At 37.8% G+C, this 17,961-nt stretch overlaps 1 protein-coding gene across 7 annotated transcripts in view; it reads left to right on the top strand.

Moving 5' to 3' along the window:
• Positions 1-2,677: 2,677 nt before the first annotated feature.
• The window catches only part of LOC120534012 (coiled-coil domain-containing protein 136), a 199,093-nt gene continuing 183,809 nt past the window's right edge, over positions 2,678-17,961 (top strand). For all 7 annotated transcript variants that reach the window (XR_005634664.1, XM_039761221.1, XM_039761220.1 and 4 more), the window contains exon 1: positions 2,678-2,964. Coding sequence is in view for 6 of the 7 variants with exons in the window: in XM_039761221.1 (XP_039617155.1) it covers positions 2,913-2,964 (52 nt within the window). In the remaining variant the exon portion in view is untranslated. The remainder of the gene's footprint in view (positions 2,965-17,961) is intronic.

Below are 17,961 nucleotides of genomic sequence, written 5' to 3'. Positions count from 1 at the left end.
AAACCTGAGGTTGTGAGTTCGAATCCCACCCTTGACACAGTGTGACCCTGAGCAAGTCACTTTCACCAACCTGTGCTCCAACTGGGGGAAAAAAAACCCCAAGAAATGTAACCAATCTTAGAGATTATCCTTGGGCAAGTAGTGTGATATAGTGGTTAAGGCTTTGGACTTCACCCCCTGAGGTTGTGGGTTTAAATCCCGCTACTGACATTGTGTGACCATGAGCAAGTCACTTGACGTGCCTGTGCTCCAATTGGAAAACCAAAACAAATGTAACTAAATATATCATAAATGTTGTAAGTCACCTTGGCGTCAGCCAAATTAAAGAAGTGTACTATATATATATATATATATATATACAGTACACACACATACAGTATATATTGTGGCGAGCGGCTGGGGGCAGTACTGAGCCGGGATGCCTGAAGGACCAGGGGAGGGACTACGCCTCCTCCGGACCACGAGAGGGCAGCCGCCCGGGTTGGTATGGGGACCACAGGAACAGAGCATGGAAGAACAACCCTGTAGGGGCCCATGTATACTGCCAGGGAGCACCCAGATGCCTGAAAAGCCCTGGACGTCAGCATTTCTGCCACACCCAGAGGTGCTGACAGAAGGATTACCAGGGACACCTGGAGTGCTTCCAGGTGCTCGTGCGGCACTTCTGCCACGCCAGGAAGTGTCGCAGGAAGCTCATCTGGAGGCACCTGGAGCACATCCGGGTGGACATAAAAGGGGCCGCCTCCCTCCATTCATCAGCTAGAGAAAGGTGGAAGAGGACAGAGCTCGGAGCAGAGGAGTGGAGGTGGTGAAGAGAGGCATTGTTGAAAGAGGCCTGGACTGAGGGTGTTGGTGCAGGGGCACTGGGTTGTGCGCAGTGTTGCAAATAGTTTGGAAAATGTATAATAAACGTGTGTGTGGATTTGAACCATCGGTGTCTGCCTGCCTGTCTGGGTTGCTCTCCACAATATATATATATATATATATATATGTATATATATATATATATATATATATATATATATATATATATATAATGCACTTTTTACTGTATATATGTTGAAAATTGTTTTTTTGGTTTATTTAATATATTCCATTTTATGTGTGGACATTGTGTACAAGTACTCTGTGTTTGTAAAAGTTCACTATCTAAAAGGAAATCAGAGTAAAGCAGATATTTTTATTTTGGTGCCTTGTAAGTACCGTACTCGAGTGTGCTGCTGTGACTCATCAATACCTGTGCCTCAATAAATCCTCCACGCACTGTGTTGGCGTCAGCGCTGTATCCTTGGATACAGAAAGCAGTGTTCAGGTTTTACATGTATTGATTTTAAGATAGCAGAATGGTTCACATAAAAATACAATGCTAGTTTTTGAATGTATTGCTTATATTTTTCAATATTTTAAGGAATGCAGTTAGGTGAGAAAAGGGTGCAAGAGCTACTGTCCATCCAAAAATGAAGCCTTAGGGTCAGAAAGCACCGCTCTCTATAATGAGTATTGAGTCTTGAAATATTTTTGAAGCATGCTTGGAAAATGGCCATGTTATGTTTTAATCGTGGCTCTTGTTTCAAATATCTGTTCTAGGTTATTTTTCACTGTGTGCTTTTTCTCTCACAGTCCGTCAGTTGGGTAGGAGATAGGAGATCACTTTCATGTTACTGATTATGCATTTTACTTTTTAATTGTGATCATTCAAGCTACCAGCAACCTATTTTCTACCTTGCTAGCCTGCTCTGTTGTTCACAGAGTCTCCTGATCCAATCCCAGCAACAAGCAGTGTAAGGTATGAGCCAGCCATGGCGAGGGTGTCACTCCGTTGTGTGGCACCCACCTTTACTCAGTCATGCCTAATTTAGTTTCTTTCTCTACTAACACATACATCTTTGTAGGACGGAGACTTGAATACTTGTAAAAAAACTGTCAAGAGTTTTTTAAGCCAGTGAAAGATGCTTTTATTCTAATTTAATTAACAATACTTCCACATATTTGCTTTGTCTTGGCTATCAAATACCAGATGCCATACAATTTATGAAGTAATCACTGCTAATTTTATTTCTTTGTATGTACATAATGCTTGGAGATCCGCAATCAGCATTCTTTTTGTGACCCAGCTGGGCACTGGCAAATTAATAATTCAGTTCAAACCCATCACATTTCAGACATATTAAAAACTATCATTACCTTTGGCATATTTTAGCAAGTGCACAAAACCCAGCTGCTACCCATATAAGACAGGGACAGCATATGGTTAAAGGCACCAGCTGTGTGAGGAGTAAAAGGAAAGAGAGAGAAAGAGAATGACAAAAAAGAGCAATTTGACAACAATGTTCAGTATCATTAGGTATCAGAGCTTGGACTAATGGCAATTAAAATTCTAAGGCCCTGCCTAAGTAAGGAGAACACAATTGTCAGGAAAAGGAGTAAAAAATTAGGTCCGAGAGAATTAATTTAAGTCTCTTGAGCCAAAAGGCTTGGATCTTATTAAGGTTAAATAAGACTGGCTTGGCACTGGAGCTGCATGCATGTGTGAAAGACAGAGAGACGAAGGGAGGGAGGGGGAGAAGACGGAGCGGGTAAGGGAGAGGGAGAGAGAGAGGATTGAGGGCCTGTTTCTAAATACATCTAAGAGGAGCTGGGCTAAAGTGAGAGAGAGGTGTGTGGGGGTGGGGTCTTTATTTGACTTCAGTGTTGCCACTTGTTAAAGAAGACTGGTGTTTGGTCTTTTTAGCGAGTACCTCTTAGGGCTGCTTTTTCATAGCTCAGTTTACTGAGCTTCATTCTCTTGCACTGCTCTCTCTCTCTCTCTCTCTCTCTCTCTCTCTCTCTCTCTCCCACCCATACTACAGCATCACTTAACTCATTTCTATCTGGCAACAAAAGCAGCAGCAGCAGCAACGGCACAAGCAGTAATGGATGGACCTCGTCTGGCTCCAGTCATGGAAGAAGCCGGAGAACCCACAGGTCAGGGCTTAGTCTTATTACTCATTTTCCCTCTGGGTAACAGACCTTTCACTAAGTGGCATTGCAAGGGGATTAGGAGCAACTGACTTAGACGGCATATGTGTTAGAATGTGTGTGGATGGGGCTGTGTATATGTTATTGGGATGTGAGGAAAACTCTGCTAAACAGGCTGATTATGGCCATGTGCCTTTTGTGTTTCTAGCAGGAGAAACTGTCATGTATAGAATTCTTAAAATGCGTATCTTGTTGTTAATGGGCAGTGAAAGAGGTGGCATGGTAATAAAGAAAAAACTGCAATAACATTCAGTTCAGACTTACTGAGATACTGAAAGCATTCTTGGATTTATTATTAATTTAATAGATTTTTTTTTCTTGTACTGCACTTACATAACTATATTTTAAGAACACAATCTACAAGTTTAAGATACTTGCAGTAGAGACATTCATTAAGTACCCCCTATTCTCTTTTATAATAACAGCATTTTTTTCAAATTTCACATAAGTTGATTTTGAATATATAGAATACATATTTTATATATATGTAATATATATGTGTGTTTTGTTTGTGTGTGTGTGTGTATATATATATATTCATATGTATGTGTGAGTGTATATGTTAATGTTTATCATATACATATACAGCATATAAGTACTACATATCTGGGTGTTAACTGTGTATGGTATTTAATGCACTGAAAGTAGCTGTAACAATAATGTATGCCATTCCTCTTAAATAAGACATCTGAATTGTCAAAGAATAATAATAATAATAATATACACACAACACACACATGTGTACACACACACACACACAGAGTAAAATGTGCATAATATTAGGATTCTCTGTCTTGTAAAGTGCACTTATCCAATGCATATCCTTTGATGCTTATGTAAGAGATTTGAATTATCTTTAATAATGCTAAGGTGATTATAACTAAGTATTGAAAGCCTACTCCCTTTATCAAGTCTACTCTCTTTATCCAAGTAAAAGCGGTGATTTATTTCATGACATTGGGCTCTGGCCAGTTAATATGCTACTGTATGCAGTCCTCCATAAAGTAGTGACAGCTGTATTCAAGGTACAGCATGTGAAGGAAGTATAAATGCAAATGTTGTCACTATTGCAGCTCTGTTAGAAAACTGATGAGATAAAATGGCAAGCCAATGCTGCAATGCTAGTCAACAACAGACCTGAGTAACGCCTGGGATTCATAACAAATTCATAAGAAATGGCAAGATGCTGAAGAGAAACAGAAGTCAGTACGTGGATTAGGCACATTTAGTGTAAGCTTTGCATGAATCCCTTCTCATCCATCTGTCACCTCTCTAATTTTAGCATAGACAGCAAGAAAAATCTGCTAAAATATATTTAAAAAATTCCAGTGATCAGATTAAGGTGATATGTTGGCAGAGTGTTTAGTCCTGATTCTTCACAGTTCTGGGATCTTGTGGACTGTCAAAAACTGGCTCGGTATAAATCAATGTGCTCCATAATGGATTATTGTTCTTCCCAGATTTGTGCCTCAGCAGCCCTTTAATGATAAAAAGAGGGTTCAGAAATACAGTGCATGGGTTAATAAAAACTCAATGCGTCGATAGTGATAGCACTACAGTATAAACTGTTGGAAACTGAGGGGGTTTCTCCAACAAAAACTAATGAGACTTTACAAGGGCTTGGTGATTAGGGAAAGGTTGCACAGTAATAGAAGTCATGGAATGAGCAGTATCCTCAGGTGATAAATAGTGGAAGACACTGTCCACAATATATATAAATAACGGAAGGTATGCTAATAATAATGAGCACTAAAGTCAGCACTAAAATGTATTTTAGAAGTAAGAGAACAGTCAAGGAATAGAAGATGTTCAGTAGGACCAACATGAGATTAATAATTAATAAAACAACAAATACCCCAATTCATATTTTTCTGAAGCTTTTAATCAGGAAGAGGTCAGTAGTAGGCCAGTAGCCACAGGTAATATTACGCTCATATTAAACACCTTACAGAAAGCAATTAGCTGCAAAGATTGAAAAGGCTGGAAAAATGAATGGGTAGGACTGGATCACATTTATTCTAGAGAAGATTTTGACTTAAAACAGTATACTGTGTATAAACATTAAAAACTGGTATTTTAGTTGTTTGTACAAACTGTGGTTATGCTTGTTTTACCAACCTAGCAAATTATACGCAATTCCAACCTTAGTAATTAAAACTAGTTAACTTGTGCCACTGATAGTCATGGAGGCAGTGCTGGAAAACAACTTGAAAACATCTAACTGGGAAATATGTGCTGCAGAACACTGAATAGTGATTTAGACTGTGGGAAAGCTATGTTGTGACCAACATTTTTTGGCAATGTCAAACGTGACATTCAGGCACTCCTTTGCTACTTTGTCTATGTGGGTTTGTCTCTGCATTTTCTCCTTTTATCCTCATATCCCAAAGCCATGTGCGATAGGTGGATTAGTGACCCTAAAATGGCTTTCTGTGCATGAGTGTAGGCATATGTGCCTTGTAATGGCTTATCCAGGGAGAGGACATTTTATGTCTGATGCTGCTAGGATAGGCTATGGCTGCCTATAATTGGATTGAGCAGATTTAGACAATGTATGGATAGATTGATTAAATTAGATGGATTAAGAGGTACATTGGAATGTCAGCGAGGTCCTTTAAGTAAACATAAAAATACACAATAAGGGGTTTGGAGGTACTGTAGAAAGGTAGAAAGTATACTTTATAAAAAAGACTTGTAAGTCCTAGTGGACTCGTCACTTCCTATCACTTCCTACAGTTCAGTGCATGAGTAATTCAAAAAGGCCAATAACATGCTGTGGTTATTATAAGACATTGCGTAGACTACAAGTCGAAAATGGTCACTCATAAACTTCTGAGGTCACATTGGCGATCCATTTCACAAGAAGAATAGAAAAGCAGCAGAGAAAGTCCTAGACTCTTCCGTGTGAGCTATAAAGAAAGATCAAGGCAACCTATGTAAATGTACAGTAAAATAAAAAATAGGAGTAAAATATTCAAAACTGTGAAGGAAATTAGAAATCTAGTTTATTCAATTAAGATTGGTTCTAAAAAAAAGATATAATGACTTCAAAGAAAGCTTATTAAGGGTTAATTTCAGCCAAAATGTAAATATCAGTTCATGAAGATCCATGAAACATACAAACTATTAGCACTGAAGTGGAAAGTAATGCCATGGAGAACTCCAGATCACATTATTACTTACTGTATACGCCTTAGGAGAATGGAAATGAATACGGTTTTCACGGCTGAACATTCTGTCTTTATTGTAAAGTTTCTGACATCTGTAAAACTATGACTTCCTTTCACTGTGAAGGCAGCATTGTAAGGATAGATGACTGTTATATTGAAATATATTAAAGTCCTCGGTGCCTTCTAGTCCGTCTTACTTTATGTTTAGAAGAGTGGGAAAGGCTTGATGAAGGGAGGAATTGTGTTGGGGACAAATGTGAAAACATGGCTGTTAAGAAGGAGGCAGGGATTTGTGCTGTATCTAATCAGAAACTGTAGTACCTGTCCAGGTGAACCCCACTTATGAATTTTAGTTAGATATTTTACTATGTTCAGTATACAGTGGGTGGTCCACTGCTGCATCCTAACAGCTTGAGGCTTGAGTTCCAGTCTCAGGCCCAGTGTAGAATTTTACCATTCTTCCCTTGTTTGTATTTTATACTCTAGTTTTACTCCCATGTGCAAAAGATATGTAAGTACTGTAAGAGAAATTGCTGATTTGGCCTGGCGTGACCGTTTGAGTTGGAGAGTGTGTACGGGTGTGCTCTAAAGTGGACTGATGCCCCATCCAGGGTTGCTTCCCACCCTCTGCGTAGTGCAGCAGACTCTTAGAGGTTCTTAGCCTCTGTGACCTTGCCTTGATCTATCTGAAACTGTAGGTTAGAAAACAGATGGATTTTGTATTTGTGTTACTGCAAATATAAGTGTTCAATCTGAAGTCTCAAATTTGATAAACGTTCACTGCTTAAAATAGGCAAATAAATGCTAAACAGGAATTACTGATGTTTTAAAAAGGTAGGAAGAGTCTCTAATATGATAAACTGTTCTGAGTATAGCATTGATCCATGTCAGAGTTTCAAAAAAGATTTGCATTATTTAAAGAGATATTGATTATCTATCCCTCAGATTATTTTCTGGCCTACTTAGATCAATATAGGTGTAAGGGGAGCTGGTGCCCATCCTGATAGCATTAGATAGGGATTGACTCAAAATATCGTGCAGCTGATGTTTTTATTAAATTTTGGAGATCTTTTCAAAATGGAACAATTTAATACACTCTGGGTCTGCAGTGGTCTAAACATTGTAAATGGCTCGTGGACACCCTTACAAACTCTACATGCAGTAAGTACATCTTCTATTGACTCCAAGTGTAAATTTCAGCCTACACAAACTCCACAGATCACACAAGTAAATGGACTGCAGTTCTCGTATTCCAGTAGAAGCTCAGAGTGCACATTGATGTAGTGCAAAATGGGAAAACAAAGTTCAAAACTAGTAAAGAAGAACAGTTTGGAAAGGGGGAAAGTATGGAAGAAAATAACAAAATAAAGGCTGTTTCTAATGTCCCGACTCTGAAACACAGGTTATTACTATGGCTTTGAGTTTTGCTCATGGATGGCATGCTCATTGCAGATTGGGACATTTGTAAGCTTGCATGTTTGTTTTTCTTTGATCTGCATGGCAGAGCTAAATGTATTTGATCTCGATTAGCCCTTGATAATTTGATTCTACATGGTGTTTCTTAGCTTGACCTCATGTTGGATACCTAGTGTGTGTGCATCAACGGCACTCTAATTAGTCTTGCATATTATCCATTACTTGCTGGACACTGAAAAGCCTCTGCTCTCTTTATCTGCTTTCTGAGATTGTTACCTTGCATCTGAGTGAGTGTGATTGATAGATATAAAGCATTTCATTGTCATCAGACTAGGAGAAGGATGATATGATGGTATATTCCTACTGGGGTACTGATGTTAACTGCACTTTTCAACAGACAACAGTAGGTGCTTTATTAATTACAGCCTATGCAGGCTCCTTGCTTACTGCAGTCCATGGCATGGCGCCCTTTACCCATGGGTATATGGGAAATCCTGTGTAGCCTTGAGGTCAAAGATAAGAGTATCCAACTTTAGGAACTTCAACAACCAAGTAAACAAAGCCCTATCACATTTAACACATTTGAGTATGCAAGGGAATAAAGTTAGAAATAAATACAATAAACATACATTTAGTTACATGCCATACAAACACTCCTACTCATGCAAAATACAGAAAGATGTGTCACTCATATAGGGACTACAAAAGTAATAGAATAGCTAAAGTATGTGAGCTGGAGGCCTACTGCTGGCAGCCATTTTAGTTCTCCTATCCAAAAGAATATTTAGTGGCTTTTTTATTTTTTTATAAGGGGTTTGCAATAATTGGAGCAAACATTTCTGTCTGTGATGATGAAATGGCGGTGGGTTGTGAGGTGGTTCTGTCATTTTTAAATAAGTCTTCAGCATAGATGGATTCATAAATGGTCATTCATTTAGTAGCCGTGTAAGCCTGTGCTGTAAAAAGCCTGGGGCCCTAGAAACTATTGTTCTCCTCGGAGGATTCGATTTGCCAATGTGCACACCTCGCTTGTGGATCAGCGGTGGGAGGAAAAGTAAAAGGCATACCATTTTGACAATGTTAGCAGCTAAGCAACTTTGTCTTTCTTCTGAGGTTTTGTTTTGTTGATGTGCTGGCCTCACTTGTGTTATTAGCTGCTAAGCGAGTTTTCTGTTTCCTCGGATGTGGAGCCCTTATCCCGACTCCACCTCTCTCTTCCAGGCCTACCATCACACACACTTCCACGTGTAGACGTTTATATATAAGACATACATTTTTTCACAACAGTGGTAAGTTTAAAACATCTCTTAAGAGACTCTGAAGCACACAGGCTTCAACTTAACTATTACAGCTGATAGCTTTAAAAATACTGAACCTTTTTTATGACGTCTAGAAAGGTCTTTGTTATTTTAATTTTGTTTAATTAATATTATGATTATCCCATCTGTTCATTCCTCCCTTTTATCATTTATCTAATAAACCTGTTTTTTTTTATTATAATAGTAAATAACTACAAAAAAATGCAGCCTGAGAAGTATGGATTTGGAGTGCAGAAGCCGACTTCATAGTTTGCTACATGGGATGTCAGTGCTGTGGACAGGAGCAAACGTTCAGTGAATCAAATTCTGTGAAAAACTCATTTTCTCTTATTCTCCTTTTTAAGGTTACAAAAAAAAAAGGAATAGAGATGACCTTGATGTTTATTTTTCATTACGTCTTTTTGTTCTTGATATTGTATGTCAAGTCAACAGTCACATAGGGCATAGACTGTGTTCAAAACTGTTTGTTGGCTGAGCCTGGGGTAATTAAAATGAATATTGCTAACATTGACAGGACTCTTCAAAATGGCAATTTTAAAGTCATTACAGCAACAAAAGGAAAAAGGAAATATGGCATTAATGTGACTTTAATACAAAAATGTAGCTTTAGCCTGCTGTGATGAATGTTAAAAGTCTTAGCATAAAGCAGCATTTGGTCAGAAACCTTTGACCAGTCCTTATTACTGATGACAATATTTCTTGTCTGGTAAGCTTTAGCATTTTTTTTATATCATTGCTCTTTGTCTCTATCTTTTTTAAAGGTGCTCGGCATTTTTGGTGCAGCATATTCTTTTCTTTTTTTTTACTCATTTTCTCATGTTATTGTTGTGTTTTTGTGTATGGATTGAACTTCTGCTTTGCACCTTAGCGGGTTAGGCACTAGCGCAGGGGTGGACAAAGTCGTTCCTGGAGGGCCGCAGTCGCTGCAGGTTTTTGTTCCAACCCAATTGCATAATAAGAAGCACTTATTGCTCAGGTATCACCTCTGCACCATTTTATTTGTCTCGCTTATTAAAATTTTAAACCGTTATTGCTTATTTTAGACTTAAACAGCTGTAGTCTCAGTTTTTAATTGCTCCTTATTAGCAAAAAGGTGCAAATGATAAAAGAAGACAGCAGTTCTCCATTCAGCTTGTTTCCATTTTCACCTGTGTGGATTTAGTGTGTACTATTTGGTTTAATTAAATACTTGGAAGAAAAGTGAAGAGAAGAAACTGAAGGACTGAGAATTACTCATCCATTTTAGCCTACAAATCATTTGGATGATATCCTTAGAAAGGAAAAAAAATCTAGGATATGAGAATGACCTGACATAGCAGAGTTAAAGTATTAGCAAGCCATGAAATTGAATTATTGACAAGAATTGTTTTTCTAATTAAGCAGTTGGGTTGGATCAAAAACCTGCAGCCACAGCGGCCCTCTAGGACTGACTTTGCCCACCCCTGCTCTAGTGGAATTGGTGGATTCAATAAAGAATGAATGGATGGAAAAAAACTAATAAAATGTAAAGATGACTACCTAACAGAAATGCAAGTGCTTTTATATTCGGAGGCAAATACAGAATTAGGGTTTGTAGCAATTCTAAATAATTTTTGAATGATTTTAATTATTAATCTAGTTGTATATAATACACTGTTTAAAAAAGTATCAAATCAAGTTACCCACACAATGTTTTTAAACTTCTGGTTGTGGGCAACATATAACGTATCTGTTCACCTTCATTTTTTTAAATAAACATGCCACTCATTAAACATATTTTCATTTGTGTTCTCTAACATGTTAAAATGAGTACATAAGAATAGGTATTTGTATCGCATTATTTATTCCTTGACATAACAGTTTTACTGAGTAGGTAAGTAAGTATGTCCAGCACCTCCATATCTCCAATCAGACACTACGTATGTCAGTTGAGGGTCACCACAAGGTGCTATTGAGACAAACTCAGAATGTGGCCTGTGAGGAAGAAACAGTCAAAAGAAAAACTAATTTCTTTACGCACGGTTTGTACCATAGCATCTGTATCAATGCTACATGTGTTCTACATGTTAGCTTACTACAGCTTGGTGTGCATCATTGACATTGCAGCATGCCTAAACGTCTGTGTTCACAAAGAGCAAGCTCTGGATCAGCAAATGCATTAAACATGTGCATGCACTGTGAACATCAGTGCAGAAAAAATCATTTGCATTAAAACATTAAACTTGACCGCTGCCGGCAACAAACATATCTTACAACAGTCAGTAGTCCATAGTATTCACACCACAACAATAAACTCTGGAAGAAGTAATAACTTTTCCATAATAACATATCTACTTCTTCAGATCCATGTCTCCTGCCCTGGATAATTCTTTAGAATTAGATGACACCTCTGAGATGTATGACTTCAGAATCAACACGGTTTTAATAGTGGCTCACACCAACCTGGTCTGTAGAGAGAATTGCTCCCATCATACTGCATATTTAAATCATGGAATATGCTGGCAACAGAACCTCTTAAAATGCACCATGGGTATCATTCACCACTCAGAAAGAATTTCTAGAGAGCTACTTTAAAGAAATTTAATGCCACAGTTGACCTCACTGCTCCCTTTGGTTTTGTAAATATATTCAATCAAACCATCTCTACATCCTTTTTCTAAACCTGCTTAATCTGGCTTAATATCATTGGGCTCACAGCCTATTAAAGCAGTGTTCGGCACCATGCAAGAACAAGCCCTGTATTGGAGTACCAGTCAATCACAAGGCACTCTCACAGATTCACATACCCAGAACTCACTAGTATGGGCCAATAAGCTCAGCAGGTACAGAATATTTTAAGAAATAGGAGAGAAACCAGAGTACATAGGAAAAAAACCTGCTCAGACATAATGTAGAACAAGAAGCAGACACGGGAAAAGGTTTGGGGCATGTCTGTGATCCCTATATATTGAAAACAAGTTTAAAACAATCTTTTTACAAAGATATTGATGACATCAAAGATGGATGAACTGCTGGTCATATGGGTTCCAGGCAGGAAGGGGAGGGTCCAGGAGGACAGATAACAGAAGTGACATCAAAGGTGGAATGACTGTCAATCTACTGCTCTGCAGAGGGAGAAAGAGAGAAGTCATTAGCACACAGTGCCAACCGCTGGTTTGGAGAGTAACTACCATCACCAGAGCCCTTAAGCTAGATAGATAGATAGATAGATAGATAGATAGATAGATAGATAGATAGATAGATAGATAGATAGATAGATACTTTATTAATCCCAAGGGGAAATTCACAGCTGCCTTCCAAGTGCATGCGCATGACAACAGATAGAACATACAAATTCCGCAGAGGCAATGTCCTTGCTGTTCCGATATATTGTTATTTATACTGTGTATTGCCCAAAGCTAAAGTATGCCTTTATTAAGAATTTGCTGATCTTTATAATGTCATATGTGATCTTGAATCCAATAACCTTGAGTTGCTGAAGCATTCATGACTCAGTATGAGCATCTTCCACTAATACATGTATATTCTCCCCAAAGCCTTGGAATATTTTAGATTATTAGCTCTTAGTGGACTTTGCTTTTCTATTTAACTGCCCCATATGTTTAAAACAATATGCCCCTGACTTTTTCTTTTATCTAAATGCCATAAACTTGTGTCTTCTTATTGTGAAAATTATGATGCACATTTCATTTGTGAGATTAAAGAGGTGGCTTCATTTCCCACATTGCCAGGGAGAGGGCAGTTACCATAGCAACAGTGTACATGATCCATATGCAGAAATTAGGGCACGCTACATGTCCGGAACCAAGATTCCTTTTTCAAATTATTTATTAAAATACAGTTGTCAGGTAGTAGCTGGAGCTGCTTAGTGCTAAAAAATGAATTTAAACATTGTTCTTTTCATGCTGGTGATTTGAAAGCATTGTAAGGAACAAGCTGTGAATAATTCATGCCCACCCACATAGCGAAAAGGATCCAAGGCCCAGTAAGCACACTTTGTGATGCTGCATTGAGAGAGGCCAGAGTGCTGTGGATGCTGTGCCGGAGAGATGGAGAACAAGTTCAGTGGTACAGTCTTCTGGCCTTTATCTGTGATGATTAGCCATTTGATAACACTGTGTATTAAACCATGTCAAATAAATTCTCTTGAGAACAAAGAACATTATTCAATATGATGTTGAATAAGTGAAGTTGCAAAAAGAAAGGAAGACACTAGTGTGACCAAAAGGGGGCCCTCCTGAGCATTGGACTCCAGACACAAGTGTGTGTACACAGTCAAGGGTTCAAATCAAGTGACATTTCATTCTATAAAAATACCTTTTACAGGTTCTTTCTACCAGAATAATATAATAAAGAATCTCCTCCACTTTCCTCCAGGCAAGTCTTGTCCTCTACCTCCTGACTCCAATTTACCTGGCCCCCTTTATTCAAGCCACATTGCACCTGGGAAGCACTTCCGGGTCAGGTGAAAGCCTCACAAAGTAGGGACAGCTATTTCCTGCAGCACCCCTTGGTAGCACCCATAGAAACTTACAGGACTGTCAATGGGACTACAATTCCCAGTATGCCCTGTGGTTCTAGATTTGGATACACCGGTCTAGGAATTCTTCCACCCAGTGCACCAGAAGTTCATACATTCTTAGTATGCTACCTATGCTAGTCTATCCACTACTCTGACCTCCTGTGCGGGCAAGGGTCTTCTGTTGAGTCCCAACGGGATGCCAGTATGGCATGTCCAGCTCCTGCCTGAGATAGGACATACTCTGCTCCTGAATATTAACTGCTCTGGCCTTCTGGCAAGGAGAGGCTACAGAGTCCATTCTCACCAGGATGGAAACTCAGATGATAGATTTTGTGCCTATGTACCTTCATTTCTTTTAGCTTCTACATAAATTTTATCCTGTCTCTAGTTCCTGGAACTTGTATTTTTATTATTCTGTATTGTACTGTAGAAACCTTTTTTTTTTTACGTCATCTTGTAGCAAGTAGCGTTTCAGTCTATTGATTGTCAAACTCATTCTTATTTCCGTAAACCAATTCAGCATGTGTGAACCTGCTCCGTATTTTGACACATAACTGACGTGCACAACCTTCTCCATATTTACAATATGAGTGTAGCATATGGTTTGTATTTGGTAAAATACATACAATACATTCTAGTCTGCTTTAAAGGCAAATTTATTTTAAAAGTTTAACTAAAGATATTGAGACTTTTTGGTAACTATATGCATTTGGTGTCAGCTCCTTTTCTTCAGGCTTGTTTAAATTTAAGATGTTAAATATTTAAGGAGAAGAACAGGAAACCCTGACCTTCTGTCACGCAGCTGAGATGGTCATGGGGCTAGCAGCACCACCTCAAAACTGAAGGTGCCAGGTACAGACTTCAAAGTAGGAAAGGTTTTGTTTTTTTTTAACCTATAAATGTAAGTATCTACCACAAACAAATAAATATCTTTGTAATGTAATAAAGGCATAAAATCTAATCAACTTTTGTTTGTAATTAGAGTTTAGCTACTGGGACTATTGTGTAGGAAAATTTTAAAAGCACAACGCTTAAGCTTTGTGTTGAACTCAAAACTCACAAGAGTCTTTCTTTCAAAGCTTAAATGTGTATGGCAAATTTTGTGAACTTCTGAGCAGTTATTTGGATGTTATTGGTGCTGGATTTAAAAATGTTGACGTTTAAAAGCTCAAAGCTAAATTGCTGCTCTTAAGACTAATCAAGTGCAGTTCGTCTAAATAATTTGTTAAGAATCAACCCATTTCTTCTCAAGTTACATAGTCCAATGTTATTTTTACCAAACACGTACACACAGAGACACAGGGATGCACATCTTTCCAGAAATGCTCCAAACACGATCTAGCGATGTCAAAACATGTTGTTCCAATGAAAACCAGACGTTCATTTTTTACTTAGAAACGATACATACTCCATGTTATAAAATTTGGAGAAATAAAAAAAACTTACTAGACATACTGATTACAATTTCAAGGTATTTTGAAATGAAAGAAAGTAGCACTGTTTCAATTCTTCTACCAGTAACATTAATAAACTCAGATTGCTGACAGACTGATTCCTGATTCTTGTGGTTTTTAGTCCAAAACCTTAGCCGCTAGACCTCACTGTCTGTCAATGCAATCGATTAATTTTGAATATGGTACACCATCTTGTTATTTTGATTATATTACTCTTATTTTTTTGGATAACCCATTACAAAGTATGAACATTCTTTCTTTCTAATGATTCAATTTCAAAGTTGTCTCTTTCAAATTATTCTTACATTTTGCACTTTTCTTGTCTGTCACTTTGCCATTACATAACGTAACATAACATAGTGCAACCTTCTTAAACCCGCTTAATCCTATTTGGGGTCATGAGAGAGACCTCTGTTGTACTATATAGACTTGGAAAACATTTTACAATTAATTTATGGATTGCCTCTGACAGCTAAATGTCACATTTCATTTTTATGAATAAGGGCAACATAAATCTTTAGCTATTCTGAAAAATAAGTGGAGACAGTTGAGCGCTTATATCAGAGTCGGCTGGCTGAGCAGATCACTTTGCAGCTGTAATGCGGGAACGCAGTAACCTTCTTTAGAGTAGTATAACTAGTCTGTCACGACTCATATCATGTTTTCTGATGGTAAAATAATCAAGAAATATGGACCAGGCTGCAGAAAGAATGAACTCAACTGTGGCCACTGAAGGGAAAAAACAAAGGCTGCATTTGTGGCAATAACCTATAAAATAAATAAAAGACCAGCTGTTTAGTCTTAAGTACATTGTAGGACCTTTACTTTTCCTGTATATCTATATGGACTAAATCTTACAATGACAATGACTGAGAGGGAATCTCTACCAGAAAACACCACCATCTAGAAACACTCTCATATACTCACAAACACACTAGGACAGCTGAACAGATTTAATGAATCAATTTTCAAAGTTCCGGACTGGTGGCCTGTCAATCATTACTTTCTTTAAAGAAGTGTCCAGACCTCCTGTTATAGTTTGTGTGTCCCCTGAGAACCTCACCTTGGATTAAGCAAGTGTAAAAAAACAGATAAATTGATTGAAATGGAGTTGGCAACTTGAAAAGTGGTGCACCATCTACACCACAAGGCTTAGATTCAAACAGGGGATGCAGAAAGTTCATTCGATTTTTTCCTATTGTATCTGAATAAGGGTTACACAGAAAGAGACATTTCTGTTTCCATCATAGGGACCTCATGCTGTTTTATTGTTACATGCTAAGGTTTAATGAGAGCTCTCAAGAAGATTCTTGGTTTTGATAAATGGTTCCACTTTGACTTCCTCCTGGATTAAACAGTTTGGTGATTATCTAACATGTTGAAGTTTAGAGACAAACACTGTGACAGATTTGGGTTGCTATTCAACACTTTTACAAATCAGAAAGAAACGTTTAATACAATTTGCAAACAGACATGATTAACAGAACAAGGGGTACACATTGGAAGCCATATAAGACACCAGATAATGTTTTTTCTTAAAGGGTTTTTAAGAAAAAAAAAATAGCAGTCCTGATTGTGACTGTTGAACATTGTACGTTTACCCTGTATACTTGCACGTTTTCGTTAAGCGTTGTTTCTCATTTGTCATTCTCTATCCTGTATATTCTATAGCTGTATTTCTGATGCTGTAATTTCAATTTTTGTTTCTTTAACTCCCTTTTTTATTTTTTCCTTATCATTCTGTTATTAAGAGATATTCATGTGAAAACTCCAATGCCCTTGTTACAACAGATCAGTTTAATTTTGAATTAAACATGAACTGAGGAAACCTGACCCCAAATGGCACTTTGAGTTAGAGTCCCTACCCCATAGTCTAATAGTCTTAAGTTAATTCCCAGCCTGATGTCAGTTTGGGTCTCATTTGCACATTCCTAGTCAGCATGGGCTCCCTTCCACATCCCAATGGCAGTAATGTTTGGTTAATTGGAAACTACAAATGTACCTAGTAACCCAATCTATGGTGGGCTCCTGACATAATTTGTCATTTTTTAACTAAACAGACAGTCAAAAAAGTAGATGTATCTTTTAACAACTAATACATTCTAGCCCTTTACTTTCAATTCTTCTTTTTAACTCATGGTACGTCAAGATCGCGCTGTTCTTCCTTTTCCTGTGAGTATGACTCAAACCATTTGAATAGAATCAGTTACTTCTTTTTATTTTTCCTAAATAATATACTTTAGGCTGACAAGCATTAATGATTTTTTTTTCACACCAAAGAAAGGTCAAGATTCTGTAACCTATGTATTTTTCAACAAATGATCCCCACTGGAGCTATACATACATTTTTAATGTTAGAAATGACTTAATTGGGAATGAGACAACAAAGGTTGGCATATTTGTCCATCCATCTGTTTATCGTGTCCACTGTAGAGTCAAAGTCTTAGAGTTTATTCAGGCATCTACTGGGGAAAAGTAGGACAAATGTTAAGTAACACACTAGTCCATCACCAAATACACAAACACATTCTCAATGATACGACCCACATGTCTAGCGATGTAAGACCTACACAGACATGGGGAGCAGGTAGCAGAACTAATCACTGTGCCACTGCACCAGCATTCTGAATCAGTACTTGGTAAAGGTCCATGAATTATGGAAAGAACATGTTAGGTTAAGAATTTTATTTTCTAATTGCAATGGCTGTAGATAGAGTATGCTTAGAGTTACTTGTTGGTGGAAGACCTCCATCTTTTCTATCTATTCCTGTTTCTTTCATAAATTACCTTTTTTCCATCCTTGAAGTTTTTTTTCCATCTTTTTTATCCATGACAGGCATGACTGAAAGAAATTAGACAGGTACACTGACACTTATCAGCAGGAACTAATTCATCTCTTGTCTGAACAGACTAATTATACAAAGACATCCAATAAGCTGGAGAATCAAGCTGTGAGAGGTTTTAAGATGCTCTTTTTTGTGGATTAGCAGCACTAAAAAAGACTTGAAATTTATGGCCTGATTAAATGGTCACAGTGGATTTTTCAAAAAAAGGCAAAAAAATGTTGCAACACAGAATAATGT

This window comes from Polypterus senegalus, chromosome 8, assembly GCF_016835505.1.
Source record: "Polypterus senegalus isolate Bchr_013 chromosome 8, ASM1683550v1, whole genome shotgun sequence".
Classification (NCBI taxonomy): Eukaryota; Metazoa; Chordata; class Cladistia; order Polypteriformes; family Polypteridae; genus Polypterus; species Polypterus senegalus.
The sequence above is the reverse complement of the archived record's forward strand: the minus strand, read 5'-3'. Positions and strand labels throughout refer to the sequence as shown.